General features: G+C 42.0%; 1 protein-coding gene across 12 annotated transcripts in view; it reads right to left on the bottom strand.

Annotated features, from left to right (window-relative positions):
• The window catches only part of COBL (cordon-bleu WH2 repeat protein), a 165,061-nt gene that overhangs the window by 129,538 nt on the left and 15,557 nt on the right, over positions 1–19,966 (bottom strand). For 7 of the 12 annotated variants that reach the window (XM_054816778.1, XM_054816780.1, XM_054816779.1 and 4 more), the window contains exon 3: positions 17,851–17,916. The exons of the other annotated variants lie outside the window; for them this stretch is intronic. In XM_054816778.1, coding sequence (XP_054672753.1) covers positions 17,851–17,916 — 66 coding nt within the window. The remainder of the gene's footprint in view (positions 1–17,850; positions 17,917–19,966) is intronic. 12 annotated transcript variants of the gene reach the window in all.

Genomic DNA, 19,966 nt, shown 5'->3' with positions numbered 1-19,966 from the left:
AAAACAGGCAGGCAATGGTAGCTGAGAGAGAACTTGCAGAATTAAACCTATGTTATTCCACCTACCTCCTTGACAAAGATTTTAATGCATGTATACAAATGGTGGCAAGAACAGTTACTTCAGAAAACCCACACATCCTAATGTACCAAAGAAGAGGGCACAAACAAAAAGTTAAAGTATGTGGACCAGAGTGAAGAAGCATCTTGGCTCAGTTCCAGAGCACCCGAGATACAAAAGGGTTTCCCAAAACATTAGAAATACATATTTCTACACAGAAAATAAATTAATCAATATCAACTAAGTATATGTCTTTACAGGCTGCAGGTCAGAAGGTGTCTGTGCTTTTTCTGAAACCTAGAGTTAATCTCTTAACCTAGATGGTTCCAGGCAGGAGAGGCACAAAGCACAGCACACAGGCCTACTGAAGCCATTCATTTTCCAGCAGCACTGAGCTCTCTTAAAAGGGGGAAGGCCTCTGTGCCTCCTCTCAGGTTTACTTGCCCTTGGAGCGGCACTTATGATCTTGTCATGGCTGACCTTACATCAAATTTCTTGGGGCAGGAAGGGGAAGGCTGCATCCAAGTCCAATGGCCAGTGTTCCTATGCATTCAGAAGTCCAGAGCTGCTGACACACCAGAGGATAAACAAGGAGACACAGTTTATTTACTTTGGATTACCCTACGTAGAACACCAAAGACATAAATCTACCTCTTTTTTTCACTTACAAACAAAGCCAGCACCAGAACTGCAGGGCTGACAAGCTTCTTTTTAGAGCTAGAAAAAATCCCCTAAAAGATCTAACAATGTATTTTTGTGAGATACAGTTTACATTCACTTGCTGAGAAACAGAATCAGAGATGCCAGGACATTCCTTACTTTCTTAATCATAATCTTAATTAGCATTTATAATTGTCTTAATTCATACTCCATCACACAGTAAGAAATCACATACAACTGTATATTAAAAAAGGTTAATGAAGCAAATACGCAGTGTTAATGAGATAAAGAAATATCCAACTTCTACACAACAGTCTCAACTGTTGTCAGACCCCATATTTTTGGGATGCCACAGGTGCTTTTATCAGGAAATCCCACTTTCTATGTAATGTCCTGGTGCTGATTTGCTTAATAAAATTTCTTATGAGAACCACATATATCTTGTTTTCTCTTTTAAGATATTCTGTTCTTTCTAAATGACACAGGAATCAAGTACTACTTAGTTTAAATTGCAATTCAAGTATTTTGATTTATTAAAAGAAAATTATAAACTTAATTGTAAAGTAATAAACCCTACTCCAACTCTACACTGGAGTTGAGACCTACATTAATATAAAAACATAAAAGTCTGATGAAAAAGAAAGCAAATGTTAACACAGAAAAATACACTTACACCACCAAACAGCTTAGTAGGACTCTGAAGTTTGATCTTGATTTACCAAGTAAGAACAGAAACACTTTAATGATTTTTAAATGTCAGCAAACCCCATTTGTTTAGCTAGTTTCCATTTAAAATTCTGTTTAATGTATCCTGTAGGCACATGTGGTACTTAACACATTTTAAATCTCACAAAACAAAAAAGGATGTGTTATCAACTGAGCACTTAACAACCTCATGCAGTGCAAACTAGAGCACATTATGAAGAAAACCTTGATAAATCAGGCATGTCAACACACCCAGACAGTATCAAATGAGAGAGGAAGCAGCCAAACACCCACCCTCTTTATCACACACATTCAAATCAGGGAGGATTATTCTGGGCATTTTACTGATGTGTGGCACTGTCTCAGGACACAGGAGACAGACAACAGTCTGGGCCATTAGGGGCTTTACAGAGTAAAACCAAGACCGTGCATCTTCCCCATCAGCAGACTGGAAGCCATGGGAATGGTGTTACATCTTATAAATGAGAAAACATTACCGAGAGAGTGAAGGTATCTACCACTTAGGAGCTTTAAATACTACTCGGAGATAACCCAATGCAAACATGCTTGGGGCTGCTCTGTAAGTACTGATGGGGCATCACAGTAGTGACAGCAAGATTGTGTAGACATGCCCGAGCTAGCTGCAAACTCAGCAGAGCCTACAAAACCCACACAAGAAGCAGGGCATGTTAGGCTACCTTATAATGTGAACCACCATAGTTACACTAGAAATGGCAAGAGGTGCACATACCTCAAATGCAAGCACTAAAAACCATGAAAATTTAAAGATGGTCTTTTAACCAAGAGAATTGATTTCCATCTCCTTGTCAAAAAAAAAAAAAAAAAGAAACAGCAATATTAATGACACCTGATTTTCTACAGTTTCCTTGTCTTGTCAGGACTGATTTTGCTATCAAAAAAGGTGATAAGTCCTACTGAAGCTTTTCTCAATTCTGGAGCACTTAATGACTGTCTTCAATTCTGGACCTTATCCTGCAGCTGTCCTCTGAGTGGGGTGGTTACGATGCCTCTCCTCTCTACTCACCACCAACTTGCCAGAGACTTATAAAAAGCTATTGCATTAGGCTTATCTTTCCCTCTGCCAATTAAATTGAAATCAAACCAATGGCTGAAAAAACAAATAAATTAATTTCAAAAAAATACAGGCAAAGAACATCATCAAATAAACTTCATCTTACAGGAAAATCACACTGAAATCTGGCATTGCATGGCTACACAAGCTGTTGGCAGACTATGCTGAAACAAGGGTGTCCGTCCCATCTGAAAGCTGCCACCTGGGAACAGTGAATGAAAACAGAAGAGTTCGGAAGGGATTAACTAGAGAGTTTCCTCCTCACAACCGATAAAAACCAAAACAAAGAAATCCCGGACCTGGCAAACTCAATGGGAGCTTTGCCACTGACCTTGCAGAAAGCCAAGTCTTCAGCCTGGCAGAACGTCAGCAGAGCTCAGTTTCATCTCTGTGTTGACAGCCCTGCTTGCTGCCTCCCCCAGCCTGAACACAACTTTCAAGCACCAGCACAAAGCCAAGCACTGGCAGCGTGGCACCTAGAGAAGCTTAGGGATGCTGAGAGCAACTGTATGGTACTGTCCCTGGAAATCCAACCAGCTGCCTTTTACATCTGCAAAGGGACAATTCTCTTATGTCCTTACAACATCTTATCAAAAACTGAATGTATCAAATATAATTACTGTATGAAAAAAAAAAAGAATAAAAACCCAAGGAAAAACAGAGATTAAAAAAATCAGTAAGAACAGAAAGCAAGCCTGTATTCATGCATTACCACCCTGACTTCATATCATTTCCGATTCTAAAATCGGTCAGAGGTCAAGGAAATCTGAGGACGCAAGATAAAGCTGGAGCTGCCACACCACAACCTCTTTGGTCACCTCGTCTGAAATAGGAAGGTCAGTGGCATAGTGATAATTGGTGAAATTACCAGCATACAGAGAGCACTCCCTGAGCCAGGGCCTAACAGTTGCTCACTTGACACATGCTGGCACCATTCTTCCCAAAGAGAGATGAGGACACTCAACCACTAGATGTTTATCGGACTTTCCTGGCCAGGAAAATCCTGGATGCAGCTTACAGGGCAAGGTTCCTCCAAACACTTCTCTTCTGCTGAGCCCAACGCTAACTGCACCCAAACCAAACAGCAAGGCAAGAAAAACACAGAGTGAAATCTACCAAAACAAAAGTGAAAGGGACTTGCTTTCCTAGCTGAGTCAGGGGTTTTTCACACTGAATACAGAAGCACAGATTGTGAAAAGGGAGCTGAAAGATTTAAAGACAGCATTTCAAGTTTCTGAAAGTCATAGATGGTCCCTCAACAAATAATAGAGTTCCAGTACTTCTGACAGATCCTCCAGAAAAAATGACGCCTTTTAATTTGGAACTAAACCAAAAAAAAATGCATATTTTTCCCCACTTCCTGAAGCAAAAGTAATAACCTCCAGTATAAGATTTTGTTTATAATGTTGTTTGAGTGCCACACTTGAAATATAGGCCATAGCAAAGGTGTGCATAAAAGCATTTTTGCTTCTTGCACCCTCTTTTATAGTACAAATTGCAGCAAAAAAATTACTGGTTTATATAAATAAAACAGAATCACAGAATGGTAGGGGTTGGAAGGGACCTCTGGAGATCACCTAGTCCAACCCCCCTGCTAAAGCAGGATCACCTAGAGCAGTTGCACAGGATCGCATCCAGGCCGGTTCTGAATTATCTCCAGAGAAGGAGACTCCACAACCTCGCTGGGCAGCCTGTTCCAGTGCTCGGTCACCCTCAGAGGAAAGAAGTTTTTTCTCATGCTCCAACAGAACTTCCTGTGTTCCAGTTTGTGCCCGTTGCCCCTTGTCCTGTCACTCTGGGCACCATTGAGAAGAGTCTGGCCCCATTCTCTTGACACCTGCCCTTTAGATACTTATAAGCATTGATGAGATCCCCTCTCAGGCTTCTCTTCTCCAGGCTCAACAGACCCAGCTCTCTCAGCCTTTCCTCATAAGAGAGATGCTCCAGTCCCCTAATCATCTTTGTAGCCCTCCACTGGACCCTCTCCAGTAGTTCCCTGTCTTTCTTGAACTGAACACAGCCCAGAACTGAACACAGAACTCCAGATGTGGCCTCACCAGGGCAGAGTAGAGGGGGAGGATAACCTCCCTCGACCTGCTGGCCACGCTCTTCTTAATGCGTCCCAGGATACCATTGGCCTTCTTGGCCATGTGGGCACACTGCTGGCTCATGGAGAGCTTATTGTCCACAAGGACTCCCAGGTCCTTCTCTGCAGTGCTGCTTCCCAGCAGGTCAACCTCTAACCTGTACTGGTGCCTGTGGTTAATCCTCTCTAGGTGCAGGACCCTAGACTTGCCCATATTGAATTTCATTTGGTTCCTCTTTGCCCAGCTCTCTAGCCTGTCCAGATCTCACTGAATGGCAGCACAGCCTTCCAGTGTGTCAGCCACTCCTCCCAGTTTTGTATCATCAGCAAATTCGCTGAGGGTACAACTCTGTCCCCTCGTCCAGGACATTGATGAATATGTTGATTAAGACCAAACCAAGCACTGACCCTTGGGGCACACCACTAGATTGTAGGCCTCCAACTAGACTCTGTGCCACTTATCACAACCCTCTGAGCTCTGCCATTCAGCCAGTTCTCAACCCACCTCACTGTCCACTCATCCAACCCACACTTCCTAAGCATACTTTTTTCCCCACTATATTCTACCTTCAAAAGGTAGACTTCTCAAGAGGTCAGGTTAGTTAATCACCATGTCATTACAAGAGCTCTGTTTCAAGATTCTGGCATCCCTGTTTATCTTACTACAACAGACCATGTAAAATCTTACACTCAGTGGGTTAGCACAGGCTCATGACATATCCCAAAACAGTACTGCTGTGTGGGTCATACATTGACAGAACTAAACAAAAGCAGTGGTAGCTTTCATTACTCAAATGTAAACTTTGTTTTCCCTTTCTTACTAGCACTGAAAAAGAAAACTTGCTCCTCTGCAGGCTACCCGGTTAACTCGGGTGTGCCAGAGTACACACGCCTAATCGCACGCATGTCTGCCTACAACGAATCATTAACCCAGCCCTGGAGCAGGAAGGTAGGCAGCAACCAGCCTTAGCCCCATGGACCATTGATCAGCCTGAGCTGCTGAACGAATGCTGAACCCAATGGCAAAGCAGGGACTAAAAAAAACCAGACTGGGGTGGAGGAGTTGGGAGGAATTTTGACTAGCACTGGCACTAGGCTGCAAGGCTTCTTCCCACAGGCCACCACCCACCGCTGAACCTTGTGTCCCAAGTCTAATTCTAGCCCTGAAGAAATGACAGTGATGCCATTCGAGTTACTCCCGCGAGGTCTCCCAGCCTGTGCCCTTCAGGAGGAGCGCTGCTGAATGAGCATGGGATACTCACATTGGTGTGGGAAAGGCGTGATGTTGTGTCGCACTCTCAGGGAAACAAAAGCATCCCACACCAGTGGCTGATGTACACTGTAATTGAGAAAAGCACAGGCATGCTTCTCACCTTCAGAGGACATACAGCATGTAAATAATGCTTTTCCCTTACCCAAATGATACCATGCATATATATTTGATGTAGTAAGAATGCTACCACGCTATATGCCATTGTTTCTGCTTCTGAGTCAGGAGTAATATATGAGAACTGGATTAAATACTACATAAATTGCATTTGTTATTTACATTCGGCTACTTCTGTGCAGCATTGCTTTATCTTCTATGCAACTTCTGATACAATACTCCTCTACAGTACTTTGAATAAAGAAATTATTGGAGACATCTACTGACACAGGCACGAGCAAAGCGACCTGATCACTCCTTGTTGCTCTATGGAAGGATGTCACCGAATGCTGCTGGCAAAGCAAGGATGCTTCCATCCCAGACTACAGCCGCCCCAGGCCTCCTGGCAGGCTAAATTCAATCTCACAGCATCAGGGAACAGGATCAGCCAGCAAAGGATGAATGTGTTCAGGAAACTGCTAGACCAAACCTTTTTTCTCCCGCCCTGATCGAGTAGGCTATTATATACCAAAAATAACCATGCAATAACAGAAGACATGAGATCCGTAACCATCTGTGTGCCATCACTGCCCACGTTCAGAGCTAGGGAAAGAGACACTGGAGGCATTCACGTACCATGGAGTCATTTGTTGACTATACTGATGATATCAAATCCTCTCACAAGAGGATGCGCTGGTTTTGACAGAGCAGTTGGTCTGCTAGGTCCATAAGCACCATAAGAGAGTACAGCGAAACTTTTGCCTGGCCCGTGAGTGTCAAAAACTGTGTTCCTTGCTATCAAACATCATGTATTCATGGCGTTTTTAAAGAAGCAGCAAATAAATGCCTGGGAGCAGATGCCTCCTAACATAAAGTCCACCCCAAGTGAATTAAACATATAGACGCCTGTTCGCACACACACATGGAGATTAGCCAAAATACTATTTGCAAGCAGTTCCATTTCTCTGTCAATATCCAAAGACTTCTTAAGGCATCAACCTTATTCCAATATCCTGACCACACTACTGTTAAAAGCAAGCTATGCTTTATCACAGATGTCCTTGACCACAGGACTGGGTCCAGAGAGATGGAGTAGGAAGAGAAGAGTGAGAATTTCATTTTACCACTGCTTCCTCTCTCAAAGTAAATAATGAATTAAAAGTTTAATCTTTTGCTGAATACCTGGCATGTTGATAGTCTTGCCAAATGACAACTAAATTAAACATACATGAATGGTGTCACATAACAAGTCTAACCACTTATTTTTAAACTTGGAAGAGTCTGAACAATTGAAAATATCTGGGCTGGGCTTACAAAGTAATTCCACACACCCTTTTCACGCACTCAGTCTGCATAGCTGGTAGCAGTAGATGGCACTGAAAGGAGAGAAGAAATCTCTAACAGAAAGACAAAAAAGGAAAAACTTCCTATACTCAGGATATTAATGAGAAAATAGTATGTAGCATACTATTGTTTTTAATTTCTGCTGCGGAAAATGATGGGACAGGCTTGGAATGGGAAAAAAAATCTGTGTATGATATATGATATTAATATTAAAGAATCAGTGCTAGCATGAAAAAACACTTCATAAAAATAAAATAGCCTAACCTTAACCACACTTATCAGTCCCTTCCTTGAATCAGCAAACTTACACCCACAAGGAAGTGGTGTCAAGTAGACAAGCAGTATGCTTTTGCATTTTAATTATGCATACACATACAAAAAGAGAATTTCTGTCAATCCTTAAACATCTTCACTGTTGAAAGAAGAAACAAGTAATGTTAACAGAAATCTTGTTCTAGCTTCATTTGGTGTTATTTAACAAGTAACTTCTACAGCTAATTAATTCAACCACTTTGCAGTTTCTACTTTAGCCAGTCTGAAGAAAAGCCACAGATATACGTAGCCCAAACATGGCTACGTATTTCCAAGTATCTTCCTAGATATTTTCTTGATATAAATTAGGGGGGCAGAGCAGACAAATATCTAAAGGACACGTATACAGGCCTGCACACCTAACTAGAAAGACCAATCTCCTCCTGTGCCAGACTGACAGCAGCCAGCTGGGTTCATGCCAGTCCTGCAGGAAGGGCGCAGGCAGCGCAGGGGCTGGGCGCAGCCATTTCTTCCCTCTGCCCCTTCCTCCTCACTTGTCTTCCTCCTCACCCATCTCCTCCGCGGGCTGCAGTCCCTTCAGGGCACTACCAGCGCAGTCATGGTGCCTCCTGTGGTGCTGGCCCCGCTGCTCCCTCGTCTCAGCTTTTTCTGCCCTTTCTTACCCAGGCTTTCCCTGAGGCACCTGCCCATGGCTGAGGGGCTCAGCTGTGCCCTGTGGTGGGGCCCTTGGAGCTGGCTGGAACCGGCTGTGTCCGGCACCGGGCAGCCCTGGCGCCTCTCACAGGGGTCGCCCCTGCAGGCCCACCCCAACACCTTGCCAGTTATGCACAGTACAGTTAATAATTAGCACCACTGGCTAAAATGAATAAGCAGAGAAGAAGCTTCACTTTCCATTTGGCTTCTCCAGTCAAGGAAAGTTGCCTGGGAATCTGCAGCTGAGGCTTAAGTAGAGGCTGTGGGATAGCAAGGTCCCACCAGTTTCTCCACTGCAGGCAGGTCCCTCCATAACCCAGGCAGATCCCTCCACCTCTTCCAGATCATTCAGTTTCTCCTCTGGCAACACTCATAGCACAGCAAAGTGCTCAGACACTGTGGAAGTGGAGGAGAGCTAACAGAGATGAAGAGAGACACAAGGTTTTGTGGTGATGTGCCCAGTGATCTACCAACCGGCCCATCTGCAGCACCCGGGCTTCCTGAGACCCACCAGTGGTTCACGTGCCAGGCGGTGTGCAAGAAGCCTTGTGCAAGACAATACAGCCTCTGGCTATAGAAGAACACAAACCAACAGGGGCAGCTGAAGCCAGCGTCAGCAGATCCCACTAAAACCCAGGTTCACGCTGAGCCCAAGAAGGCTACGCAGTAAAAACAATGCAAAACTCTTAGGGCCAGTTCATCTCTCCCCCTGAGACACCCAGTTCACCTTCACTCCATGTCCATCGTGGTACGTGCTTTATGAAATTCCACAAGAAAACTATGAAGGCCAATGAGAAGCGCAGAGATGTCAGAATTCCTCATTCTAAGGCCACCACTGTGGGATCACGCACTGCCTCAGGATTTTGGCAAGAAGACTTCAGTCTTACTTGTGCCCTGCAGCTTTGGCTGGCGGTACACCTACAGAGGCACTATCGACACAGTATCTCCAATTATTTCAAAAAAATGAAGTTACATTTTATTTTTGCCCTTGTTTTGTCCCCCACTCATTCAAATCTAGCATGCTAGTGATACAGAAATGTGTTACTCCTAAGTGATCAGTTATGAACACTTTTAGACAAACTTTTACCAAACTTTGAAAGGCTACCGTTCAAACAAGCTAGACCCCTTCTTTAATTAAAATGAACTTACAAAACTTTTGTGAATACAGAGATAAACCACCGAAGCATCCAGTAAAATCAAATATATAAAGATGTAAGTGTATAAACAGCAGTTTCTTAAAGCCAAGTCAGGGAACTCTACTTCCATGCCAAGTGCTGAAGCAAGGCAACTGTAGCTTCCTCTTAGAGTAACACAGCACAGGGATGCAGCAACACATCTGGACAGTGGCAGACAGGCTCTGTATGCTCTCCAAACTACGAACCCCCATCCCTGCATTTTTAATTACCTTGTTACTGAATATGTGCCAGCAAACCAAGGATTGCAAGCATTAAAATACTAACTTCTCACAGGGGTTAAGTCGGCAGCATTGGTCTTAAAAACAAAAAGCCAAATTCTGATATTCCTACTAAACTCAGGATCTTCAAAAATATGACACTGTTTAAAAAACAAACAAACAAACAAACAACTAATGACATAGAGGTGCCTGTTGCTGTTAGTAAGGCACCTGTACTCCTGCAGATGTCCTTCTGCTCACACCCTGGCAGCCTGTTCCTTAGTCCAAAGAGAGCTACAGTGGCTCGAACACAGCTTTCTGAGGTGGAGAGAGCTTCCTCATCGTTTGCTGTGGCCACCTGTTGGTAAAATGAGTGTGTAAAACCTCATCAAGGAGTATGTAGCTATTTAAATGATTCACATTTATGGCATTGCTTCTGTTTTCAGAGCTTTAAAGCCTGTTAACGTTTCTCTTGGGAGGGAAGGAAGGGGAGGAGGGGAAGATGTTTATTCATATTGATACTGAACACTTGTCTCTGGATGCTGGTTAGGTACTTTTAAGGACCGGACTGTTCGGTCAGGTGTTTGACCGCAGTCTGAGGCAAGCGCAGACATAGGACCGGCCACCGCACCGCCCGGGGGAGCTCTGCCACCGGCGGGAGCAGGAGCAGCAAGGCCCGCCTCCCTCCCCCGCACTGATTAAACGCAGGCTTCAGCAGGCTGGCAGCAGCTGCTCCTACCCCGCGCTGTGCCAGCCCTTCGGAGGGGACGCTCCAACTCCTGTTCTTTTAAACACTATTTTTAGGTACTGTGTTCTTATTGTTCACGATGAAAAACAAAGACAAGAGCCAGAAGAGAAATCCCCTTTCCTTTGGCAAAACTGTGCTAATTACACCATCATTAGAGAAGAACTTACCCGAATCACAGGAGGCCATCGGGCATCTCGGCTAACTACATTGGCTGGGGGCGGGGGGGAGCAACAACAGTCTGGCTGATTTTGTAACAATCCTTACAGAAAGAAAATTGATAAATGTTTAATTCCCTTGGTATGTGAATGAGCATAGTCCATCACATTAATGGACTAGCCCTAACTTAACCAATGAAATAATCTACTCCTGCAATCTCTTTAACATACACATTCTGTTACCAAACTTTATTTCTGAGAAAAATGTCTGTGCGTCAAACTAACAGTCAAATTGAGAGCTTTCATTTTTTTCATATTAAAAAAAAAAAATCATGAGAAATTGATTAAAGGAAACTACGCACAAGGCATGGACATTTTAAACTGCTTCCAGTGGTCATTACACCAACAGAACTAAAAATGTATATAATTAAAAAATGTAAGTGAATATGTATGAAACATAGAATTTTATGATTACTTAGAGAATGGAAAACCAGCTGTTTATTTCTTATGATCATTTCCTGATTGTACACCAAACCCAAGACAGAATAACAGCAACGTTAGCCTTCTAAAATCTAGTAGCCTGGGACAGAATAGTAGTACACAAATCTCGTCTTTGGGATGGAAGGCATCAGGAGAAAAAGAAAGAATATGAAAACTGTATTTGTACAAACTGGAAAAAGAGGAAAAAATAACTTGCAGGAACAAAGACAATAAAAATTAAAGAAAGACACAGACAGAAAGAGAAGGACGAGACAGACATATGGCCTGCCACATCAATCCTCTCTTGTCAACTGCTGGTAAGGTACACTTAAAAGGAACAGTGGAGTGCTACAAAGCTAAAAAACTGATAAAAGGATGAAAAAGCCTAAATCCAGCTGGGAAACAAGGAAGAGGAAATACATCCCTTTTTCTGAAAACGTTAATTATTTTACATTATATATTACTACTGAACCACTGACTGTCATCACACTTCTATTAATTACCTGTGTCCTACTAAGGAGTAACATTTTACCTTTTTAGCAAAATCTATAGCCACTAATAACAGGTAGGCAAGCTATCCCTTTTTCCAAGGTGGAAATTGAGAAAAAGAGTGAGGAGCAAGGTGCCCCCTCCCTGCAAAAAACAACAGCAGGGCTGCGGGAAGAATTTGATGCATGAACTACCAGGTTTTGCTGCTTTCCCCACAGAAGGGGATTAAGAGTTGGGTTTTTCTGAACCTAACCTCCTGCAAGTATTTTCATTAGCTAATAGTAAGAAACCTGTCATTCTGCAACTTGGCCCTCAGTTCAAAACAACTCACTTTTATATTTTAATTATTTTTTAAGAATGGAAGCAACACTATACAGACTTAACCGAAGGCCGTTTAAAGTGCCATGCTTTCCAGCTGAAAAGAGTCTACAGAGAAACCTAGTACTGCCAGACACCCAGTGTATCTGTTCTTTTTTTCAGTAATCTGCTGAAAGCTAATCTTCAGTATCACAAGCAAGCCATTGTGTGCAAAAAAAACCCCCACTGTCCCTACTCCTGTTGCATATACAGTAACTATTCTACAGTACCCCATTTGGAGCGAGAAAGAAAAGCGGAAGCAGGTTTTTTTACAGTCAATATAATGGGATTATGCATCATGGGCCACATCCATTTCATGTTGTTGAGAATAAGAAATTGATGAACTAAAAAAAGACTCTTTAAGCATATTTGACTTCCTGACTGTTTATTAGTATTTGTGTGGAAAGTGCTCACAGAAAAAATGTTTAATATTGCATCAGTCATACTCATTCTACAGTTAGATCCAGATCCTGAAGCTGTGGTTGGGTGTTTTTCCTCACATCAACTTACACACCTCTGGTTTAATTCTCGACTAGATATCCTGAACTCATTTTCTGTTCTGTTCTAGATAGTGGGACATCCTGGCAGCACCAGTGGTTGAACTGAAGTCAATCAGCATCATAATTCATGATTTCTCATCATCTCCCCATCTGATGCCAACTACTATCACAGAAAACTAACAGAATACTCAAGTTTGAACCTGAGCTTCAAAGGAGAGGAAAAAAACATGCACATTAATACTTTCTGCACTTAGGGATACCCTAAACCAAACTGCTCTTTCCCACTCTACTGTTAGATCTTGCATGTAATAAAACTAAAAATTCCACTAGCAGAGGAGCTGAAAGATAGACTAATAGAAAAGATCTGACATCTGTGAAGGTTAGAAATAATGTTCTCACCAGCTGCAGCAGCAGTGCAGATCAGTTTTTGATACACTCAAATGCAAAATTAATTTAGTCTGAGTCAGATCCACAGCTTGAAATCCGAAGAACCCTGTTGGCATGTTGCAGTATTAGTTCAAAAAGGCAGCAATTTTTTTTAATAGTAACAGTCAAACTTCTTTTAGCTATTGGATTGCAAATTCACCAAGAAAGCACATAACAGGTGAAGAACATGCAAGTCCCCCAAGAACAACATATGCTAATAGGAGGATTCCCAGATCACAATGAGGTAATGGATAAGCTATTACTGAGAGCCAAAAAGGAATCCCATTTAAGTGGTTTTAATATATTTTGTATCATTACCGTAAATTTATTCTAGAAAAGCCACTGCTATTCTGCCAAAGACAGAGCAACCTTGGTCCTATTAGTCTGATTTAATTCCCGGAAGTGAGCTCCACATTCCGTCTCATTACTAGCCTGGTCTCAGACTAAATACAGAACACTACCGCCTCAAAAATGCTCCTGAAGTTTGTGTCTCTAAATAAAGTTTATAGTCCCCAGCTGTCATAATTTCCAAGATACTGTACTACTTCTGTACTTTATGCCAAAAATTTGACATTAAGACAATGTCATACATTATTAAACAGCTGTCGCACAAGACAAAACACATGTATTTTGTTTTCTCAAACTGAAAAAAAATGCCTGAAAAAGGTAATGAAATGGTATTTGTTTATACTGTCTCGTAAGAAGATTCAACATCAAAAACTAAAATCCCTAACTTTTCACAGCAGTGTCACCAAGAGACACCAGACAAAAATTGTCCCCTCTGTTTTGTGGTAGCGGACGGTATCCTGTGCTAACTGTCTGTGTGCTTTTACCTCTTGTCAAATCAAGACTGGCAAATGTCACCTTCTGTAAAGTCTCTGCTTTCAACTACCCTTTCCAGTCAAATGCAAATCCTGCGTACTTTGAGGATCTAAGATGTACAAAGCGCATGAGTTATTATTAGAAGCAGCAGCTTGCTTTTGAACACCTCCCTCCCTTTGTGCCCTCACCACTGTATTTAGCATAAACCTACAAGTTAACATCTGTACCTGCCGGCCTGACTGCTAGGGGGACTCGCACAATCAGCAGTATTAATCTGAAAGCTGAAAATCACAACTGAATTGTGGGTGAAAATGTAGAAGGACAGACTTCCTTCTCTTATTGTCTTGGGCATATTGCTGTACGCGTTTCTTCAAATATAGAAGCCAAACAGTTATGCCACCTTTCTTTTCTAAAATGACCCATATGAGGTCATACATTTACACCACTCTCTCTGTAATGGTATTTTTATTTCCAGGTAGATACAGTACACCATGTGATCTACCTGGGGAGAGTTTTGCCTGAAATCACTCCAAACAGCAGTTTAATTCGAACTGCTGAAGTATCACACGTCCTTCATTCATCCTCCCAGGGCAATGAAAGAGAAAACATTTTCTTGGCGGAACCAGAGCCCCAGGTTGCTTTTCTTGATCTTGGATTTATATTCGTAGCTGATCATCAATGAATCTTTGGTAGCTAAATCACAACAGCTCCTCTGTCTGCAGTCAGCAAGGATATGAAAGGGAAATGATCCCCCCATCAAAAAAAAAAAAAAAAAGGGAAAAAAAAAAAGAAAACAGGAATCCTCTCGCAGAGCCAAACCTCAGTTTACACAGCATGAAGCAATCTCTCCACAAGCTGGCTTCTCTTCTGGGCAGGTTTCATGAGATCGCGGTGCCACAGAAATGCACAGGATCTGCCTTGTTTATGCCCTGTTCCTTTCGAAGCCTGTTCACACCCTCCCCTCTGAAGTGGGTTTATACGTGGCAACACCTGTGTTATCTTAGAAACACTTTGGCCAAGAATAATCCTGCGCACAGGAGCAGACTCTTCTTACGCCTGCCCGCTGAGCACAGAGGGGCACGTAACCTGGCCAAGTGGTCTGGAGTCAGCATCCATGGGTTCTCCTGTACAGCAAGGGAGTCAGAGCAGTAACTTGGCAGGGTCTGACACGTCACAAACTCAGCTCAGCAAAAAAGAGGGATGGAGGCTTGAGAGGTGGGTGTAGCCAGCAGGAGAAACGCGATGGACAAGTCGGACTTGGAAGGGTATGAAATGTGTTGGGGCGAGCAGGGGAGGAGGAGAAATGCTACATCGTACTGGATCTATATTAAAACATGAAGTGAAACGGGTATACCACTGAAACGCCTCCAAGGAGGGAACATCTGCAGAGGCTCCCATACCAACCGGAGGCTTACAATACCTTTTAATGAGCATTTCTTAATCCCCTTCCTCCTCACCAAGGCCCATCAGGCCTCGAAACCTGAACAGAACTCAAACAACTGAGAGGTGGCATAAAAACCTCCAGTTTTTTACTTTAGTCTTCAACACCTCCATTCACACGAGTTAAAAAATCATGAGGATTTTGTCTGAATGCTTAAACTGTATTTCCCAACAGCTGATCTGTTAGAAAAATCCACTGTGATTTCCAACAGCAAAAAACGTCACCTTTGCTCATCTGTTACAGATGCCTACTGCGTGGTCAGGGTCTAGGACAATACTGTAATGAAAGGAATAAATAAACCAAAAGACATGCAGTGTAGTAGACTGTCCTTCTTTTCCGATGGCAGTGACGGACTGGAATGGATTTTGCTCGTTCTTGTTGTCTTTTAATTTAGCCTTGCAGTCCTAGAACTGTGTAACAAAACTGCATCATCTGCACCTCATCCACAACCAGCAAGACACAAAGCAGGCGCAGGAACGGGTTCTCTGTGCAGGACCTGGTTTCACACAGTTAGGGCATCTGCTGTTGTGCCTGTTTGCAGAATTTACCTGTCCTAGGGACATGAACCAACTCCATTTCTGAGTCTAGCCCTTGTGTAGCAATTCTAACTTGCAAAGAAGTTTTACAAACATATGTTAGGCTGCACGCTAAGGGAAAATATTTTCCATTGCAAACTCAATGCAAAGGGTTTGCTGAAAAAAGTGATTGGTATATACAACACCTAGATGCACAAATAAAGCTTTCCAAGGGGCTGCTCTAACTTGTACCTGAGGTATTTTAGCTTCTGCAGCAGCTCAGGAACTAGAATAGGGATAAAGGAGGCATCAGACCACACATTCACTATGATTCCTCTGCTGCTTCTCTCCCAGAAGATGCAGTGCTGAAGCAGCCCTCAGGTTGTTACATGAAAATCCACAGAGAGACTTTACTTCAATCAGCCACTTCCAAGGAGGAGTCTGTTTTAACCACAATTTCAAAGGATATAAAATTTGACAGAATATGGATGCATACACCTGGGTAAACAGTTTAAACCCAAGTGCTGTTTAAGCTCATGCCTACGTGATCTTAACAGGTCTGTTCTGCAGACTCCTTAACTGACCTCACTGCCTCTCGTACACAACCAAAGCTCAGGGTTGAAGACCAGTGCCTCAAACTGAAGACCCAAACCTTCCAGATTAGCTCCCACAATCCCCAAAGATATGTTTAATTATGATAAATTATAAACATTTTCTCTGCATTAATAGTGCTTTTTAATGACTATATAATTTATATTAAAATGCTGTATTAAAGATTCACATCACTTAAAAAACAGTGACTACTGTCTCTCAAATCACCAATCTAGACTGAAATACTCCTGATTTAAACCAATATACATGAGGAGATGGTGAAGCCTGTGGTTTATTTCTTCCCTATGCATGCAATGGACAGCACTCAACCTCAAAATTACATGGCGGGATGTGGGGCTTTATCACCCATGATGTTAGTATCACACATCATACATGAAATTAGGAATCACTAGAAGATGATGCACACTGGTACAAACAACATGAAGTTAATTTGGCCAAGTAGGAGTTCTCTGATCCTGAATATCTAGTCCTGTTTATAAAGAAAACATAATTTTTCAAGAAGCATTAAGGTACACTGGAGATGTGCTGACTTCAGGAAAAGTGCACAGAACCAAATGAAATGCTGTAACATAAACAGTCTCATGTGCAAAGACCATGCAGTACATTCTCATATTTAGACCTCATATTAAATACTGGAAATGAAAAAAAAAAAAACCAAACCCCAGACACTATCCAAAAGCTTCAAAACTAACATGCCGGGTATAAGACAGCAGATACTCACTGCTGCACTGATTTGTATTTTAATAACTACAGGATTTTATAGACAGTCATGCAAAGGCAGATTTTTGGTTTGGCTTGAAACATAGAAGTGTATAGGTAAGAAAACTGCGTGGAACTGTCATTTAGAAAAATACTGCAAGACAAAAAGTATACAGAGCAAACCGCTTAACCTGTATAACTGTACACAGAAACAGCCCTACTGCCCTCTGACTGTTAGTGTCACCCTGAAGAATCTTCACTGCTAGTGACAGAGGCTCACGGTAAACTGGTGTATGGGGGAGACACTAATTTCTTTTTTAAAAGTATTACATTAAAAAAACCAAACCAAACCAAAAAACAAATACCAAACACCAAACTTGTAACTGCTCTTGGCCTGGTGATCACAAACACTGCCTAACTCTCTCCCTTCTCCTTCCCACCTGCTACACAGCAGACAGCAGTCTCATCCAGCACATCAGCTATGCAGGAGAACATGTTGAATCCCCACTAGAATGGGGTGTACTGTCTGGATGGTTTACACCAAGCTACTCTGATTTTCCATTAACACTGAATTATAGTCATGTGTACAAAGATGGAAAAGCAATTCCTCACTGAAAGGCAACTGAAGAATCACACTCCTTAATTTCCCTATAAAAAAGCTACTAGAGAGTGACTTTTTTTCTTCCTCTCCCAAAATAAAACCACCCCCATGCATGTACATGGAACTGATTAACACTATATGGTCTTCACATATATGGAGTAATCTACCATGTTAATTAAAACTTGATAATGTTATATGTGTATACACATACACACACAAAAACCAAGCAATATCTCTGCCTTTTTTTTGACCCGTTACATGAACTCAACATTTTTCCATACTTAGGCTTATATAAATAGCCACTGCACAATCTGAAAGTGGTTATGCTTTTTTACCTTGGTCTTCTGTACTCCCACAGAAACCCAACTTCAACTTGTTCCCTCTCACATAGATGCTTAATTCTGCAGGGAAAAGGAGGGAAGATATAGTCTAGTTGCCAGGTTGTTTAGCAGAAAACAGATCTCAAAGGTAAACAGTTGTTTGAAAGTTTCTTCTTCGTCCACTCCAGAACAGCAAAGTCTTGAGCTGGAGATCCAGCTTGTGTATCCCTCTCTGAAATAGCTGAGAGGCTTGCCTCTGAGGGAGGCTTCTCTCAGAATCATCTTTACAACCTGCAGAGCCTTTCCCGACATCTTAACGAAAACCTCGCTGCCAGCCCCAAAGCCTTAACTTTTTCCTGACCTTCAGTCAGCTCCTGGCACTGGAGTGGAAATACCAGAGGAGGGCAGATGAACAGGATACAGCACCTTGATACATTAAATCACTGCTATGTGAGTGTGCAGACACAAGTTTGGAGAAGGTTCATTTGGAGTTTTTGGGTCTGTTTGTTTGTTTTGTTTTTAAATCACAGCCACTGTCTCAGAACACCACAAACTCACTTTGTTGAGTATAATCCTGCCAATGACAAGGCTGTCATTGGTGTAGTCATGCTGGTCAGCTGGAAGGCTTTTTTCCCCCTCAACAAGAAAGCTTTTTACCCTGATTAACAAAGAAATCAGAAAAGCTTTTGGTGCATACTAGGGCCAAGGTATGCAGGTACCATTTTTCTGTGTGTATCGTTTTTGTACCTGCCTATATTATAAAGGTGAATCACTGTCACCACACTGATAAGCTAAAAAAAAAAAAACAACAAAAAAAGACATCGCCTTTAACGTGAGGAAAGGGTGACTTGTAGATGCACGCACTTACATAATCATTGGCATAAGGAATAAGGAAATGTATGATGTTTCAATGTAAAGTAAAGCCAGATATTCCTCATCATAGCTGAGTCTATAGTATTGCGGTGGGCACAGGTGTGCTGTAGTTGGGAGGCATGAAAGAGCACACTGCGATGAGCTACACTAAACATATGGATAGATTTCACCCACGTTATTACCAAGAGACTTACATAAATTAAAGTTTTGTCTCCCAAATAAATAGCACTTTTCTGACAGCTGGCTTATTTTTTTTCACCGCTGATGTTTATTTATTCGGATTCTCCTGCTTGGCTACCATGTAACATACATCACTTATTAGTCATCATTATTCAGTCACGATTTAGGTTCTCATCCAGTCATGATCTGATCTATTTCTGACTGCAGTCAATGGTCAATACGTATTAATGTTAAAGGTGGAAACAGAACGTAACCCTAGGATTATTAATGATGCCCTTATAATGTTATTTGCTTTTCCACAGGTCTTTTAGTGGGTTTTACTTAACTCTGTAACTAAAAGACTGCCAGAAATCTCCTTGCACTTGCAGTCATTTACCAATTTCATGCCTTAACAAGAAATACCACACAATAATAATTTATAGATGCAGCCTGTACTTTCAATGAAAACAAGTTGCCAATCATTCCACAAATGCAAATCCTTGCTGCTCCATGCCTTCCTTTGAGTCACGAGTAAAGAGCAACTAGATGCTAGAAACTCTGAATAACCCACACACCCACGCTCCATGCGTCTAAAGAAGATCATTTCCCAGCAGACATTTGTGGACTCGTTTCTAACGATCCAGCTGCTAATTTAGCATCTGCTCTTGTTCTCAGGTTACCAGCAGGTCCCTCCCTACCCCACAACCCCGCTCTGAATGGGTCGTACTCACGCACGGCTTTGCTTCTTTAAAATACACTGGTATATTTAGCAACAGTAAGCGACTTTACACGATAAGGAGGAGGCATGGTTCAGATTAAGTAGGTAAATAAAACTCAGCCAAATTAATCAAAAGCAGGCTTCACGAAACAAAAGTCTTTTTGATTTGGTCATTTCAGGAGAGATTTGAAAAAGGAAAAAAAAAGTTTTGTACATTAAAACTTAATCTAGAAAAAATATATCATTTTTCGCCTCCCCTTTCTCTAAAAGGAAACTTGCTGCAGTTTATTTAAACTAGAATTTCTTAACTATGAAACCAAAACATGCAAGATATGCCATGTATTTTTGCTGTATAAAGTGAAAAAAATCTTGTATTTTCAC

This window comes from Grus americana, chromosome 2 (genome assembly GCF_028858705.1).
Source record: "Grus americana isolate bGruAme1 chromosome 2, bGruAme1.mat, whole genome shotgun sequence".
In the NCBI taxonomy this organism is placed as follows: Eukaryota; Metazoa; Chordata; class Aves; order Gruiformes; family Gruidae; genus Grus; species Grus americana.
This window is presented reverse-complemented; position numbering and strand designations above follow the sequence as displayed.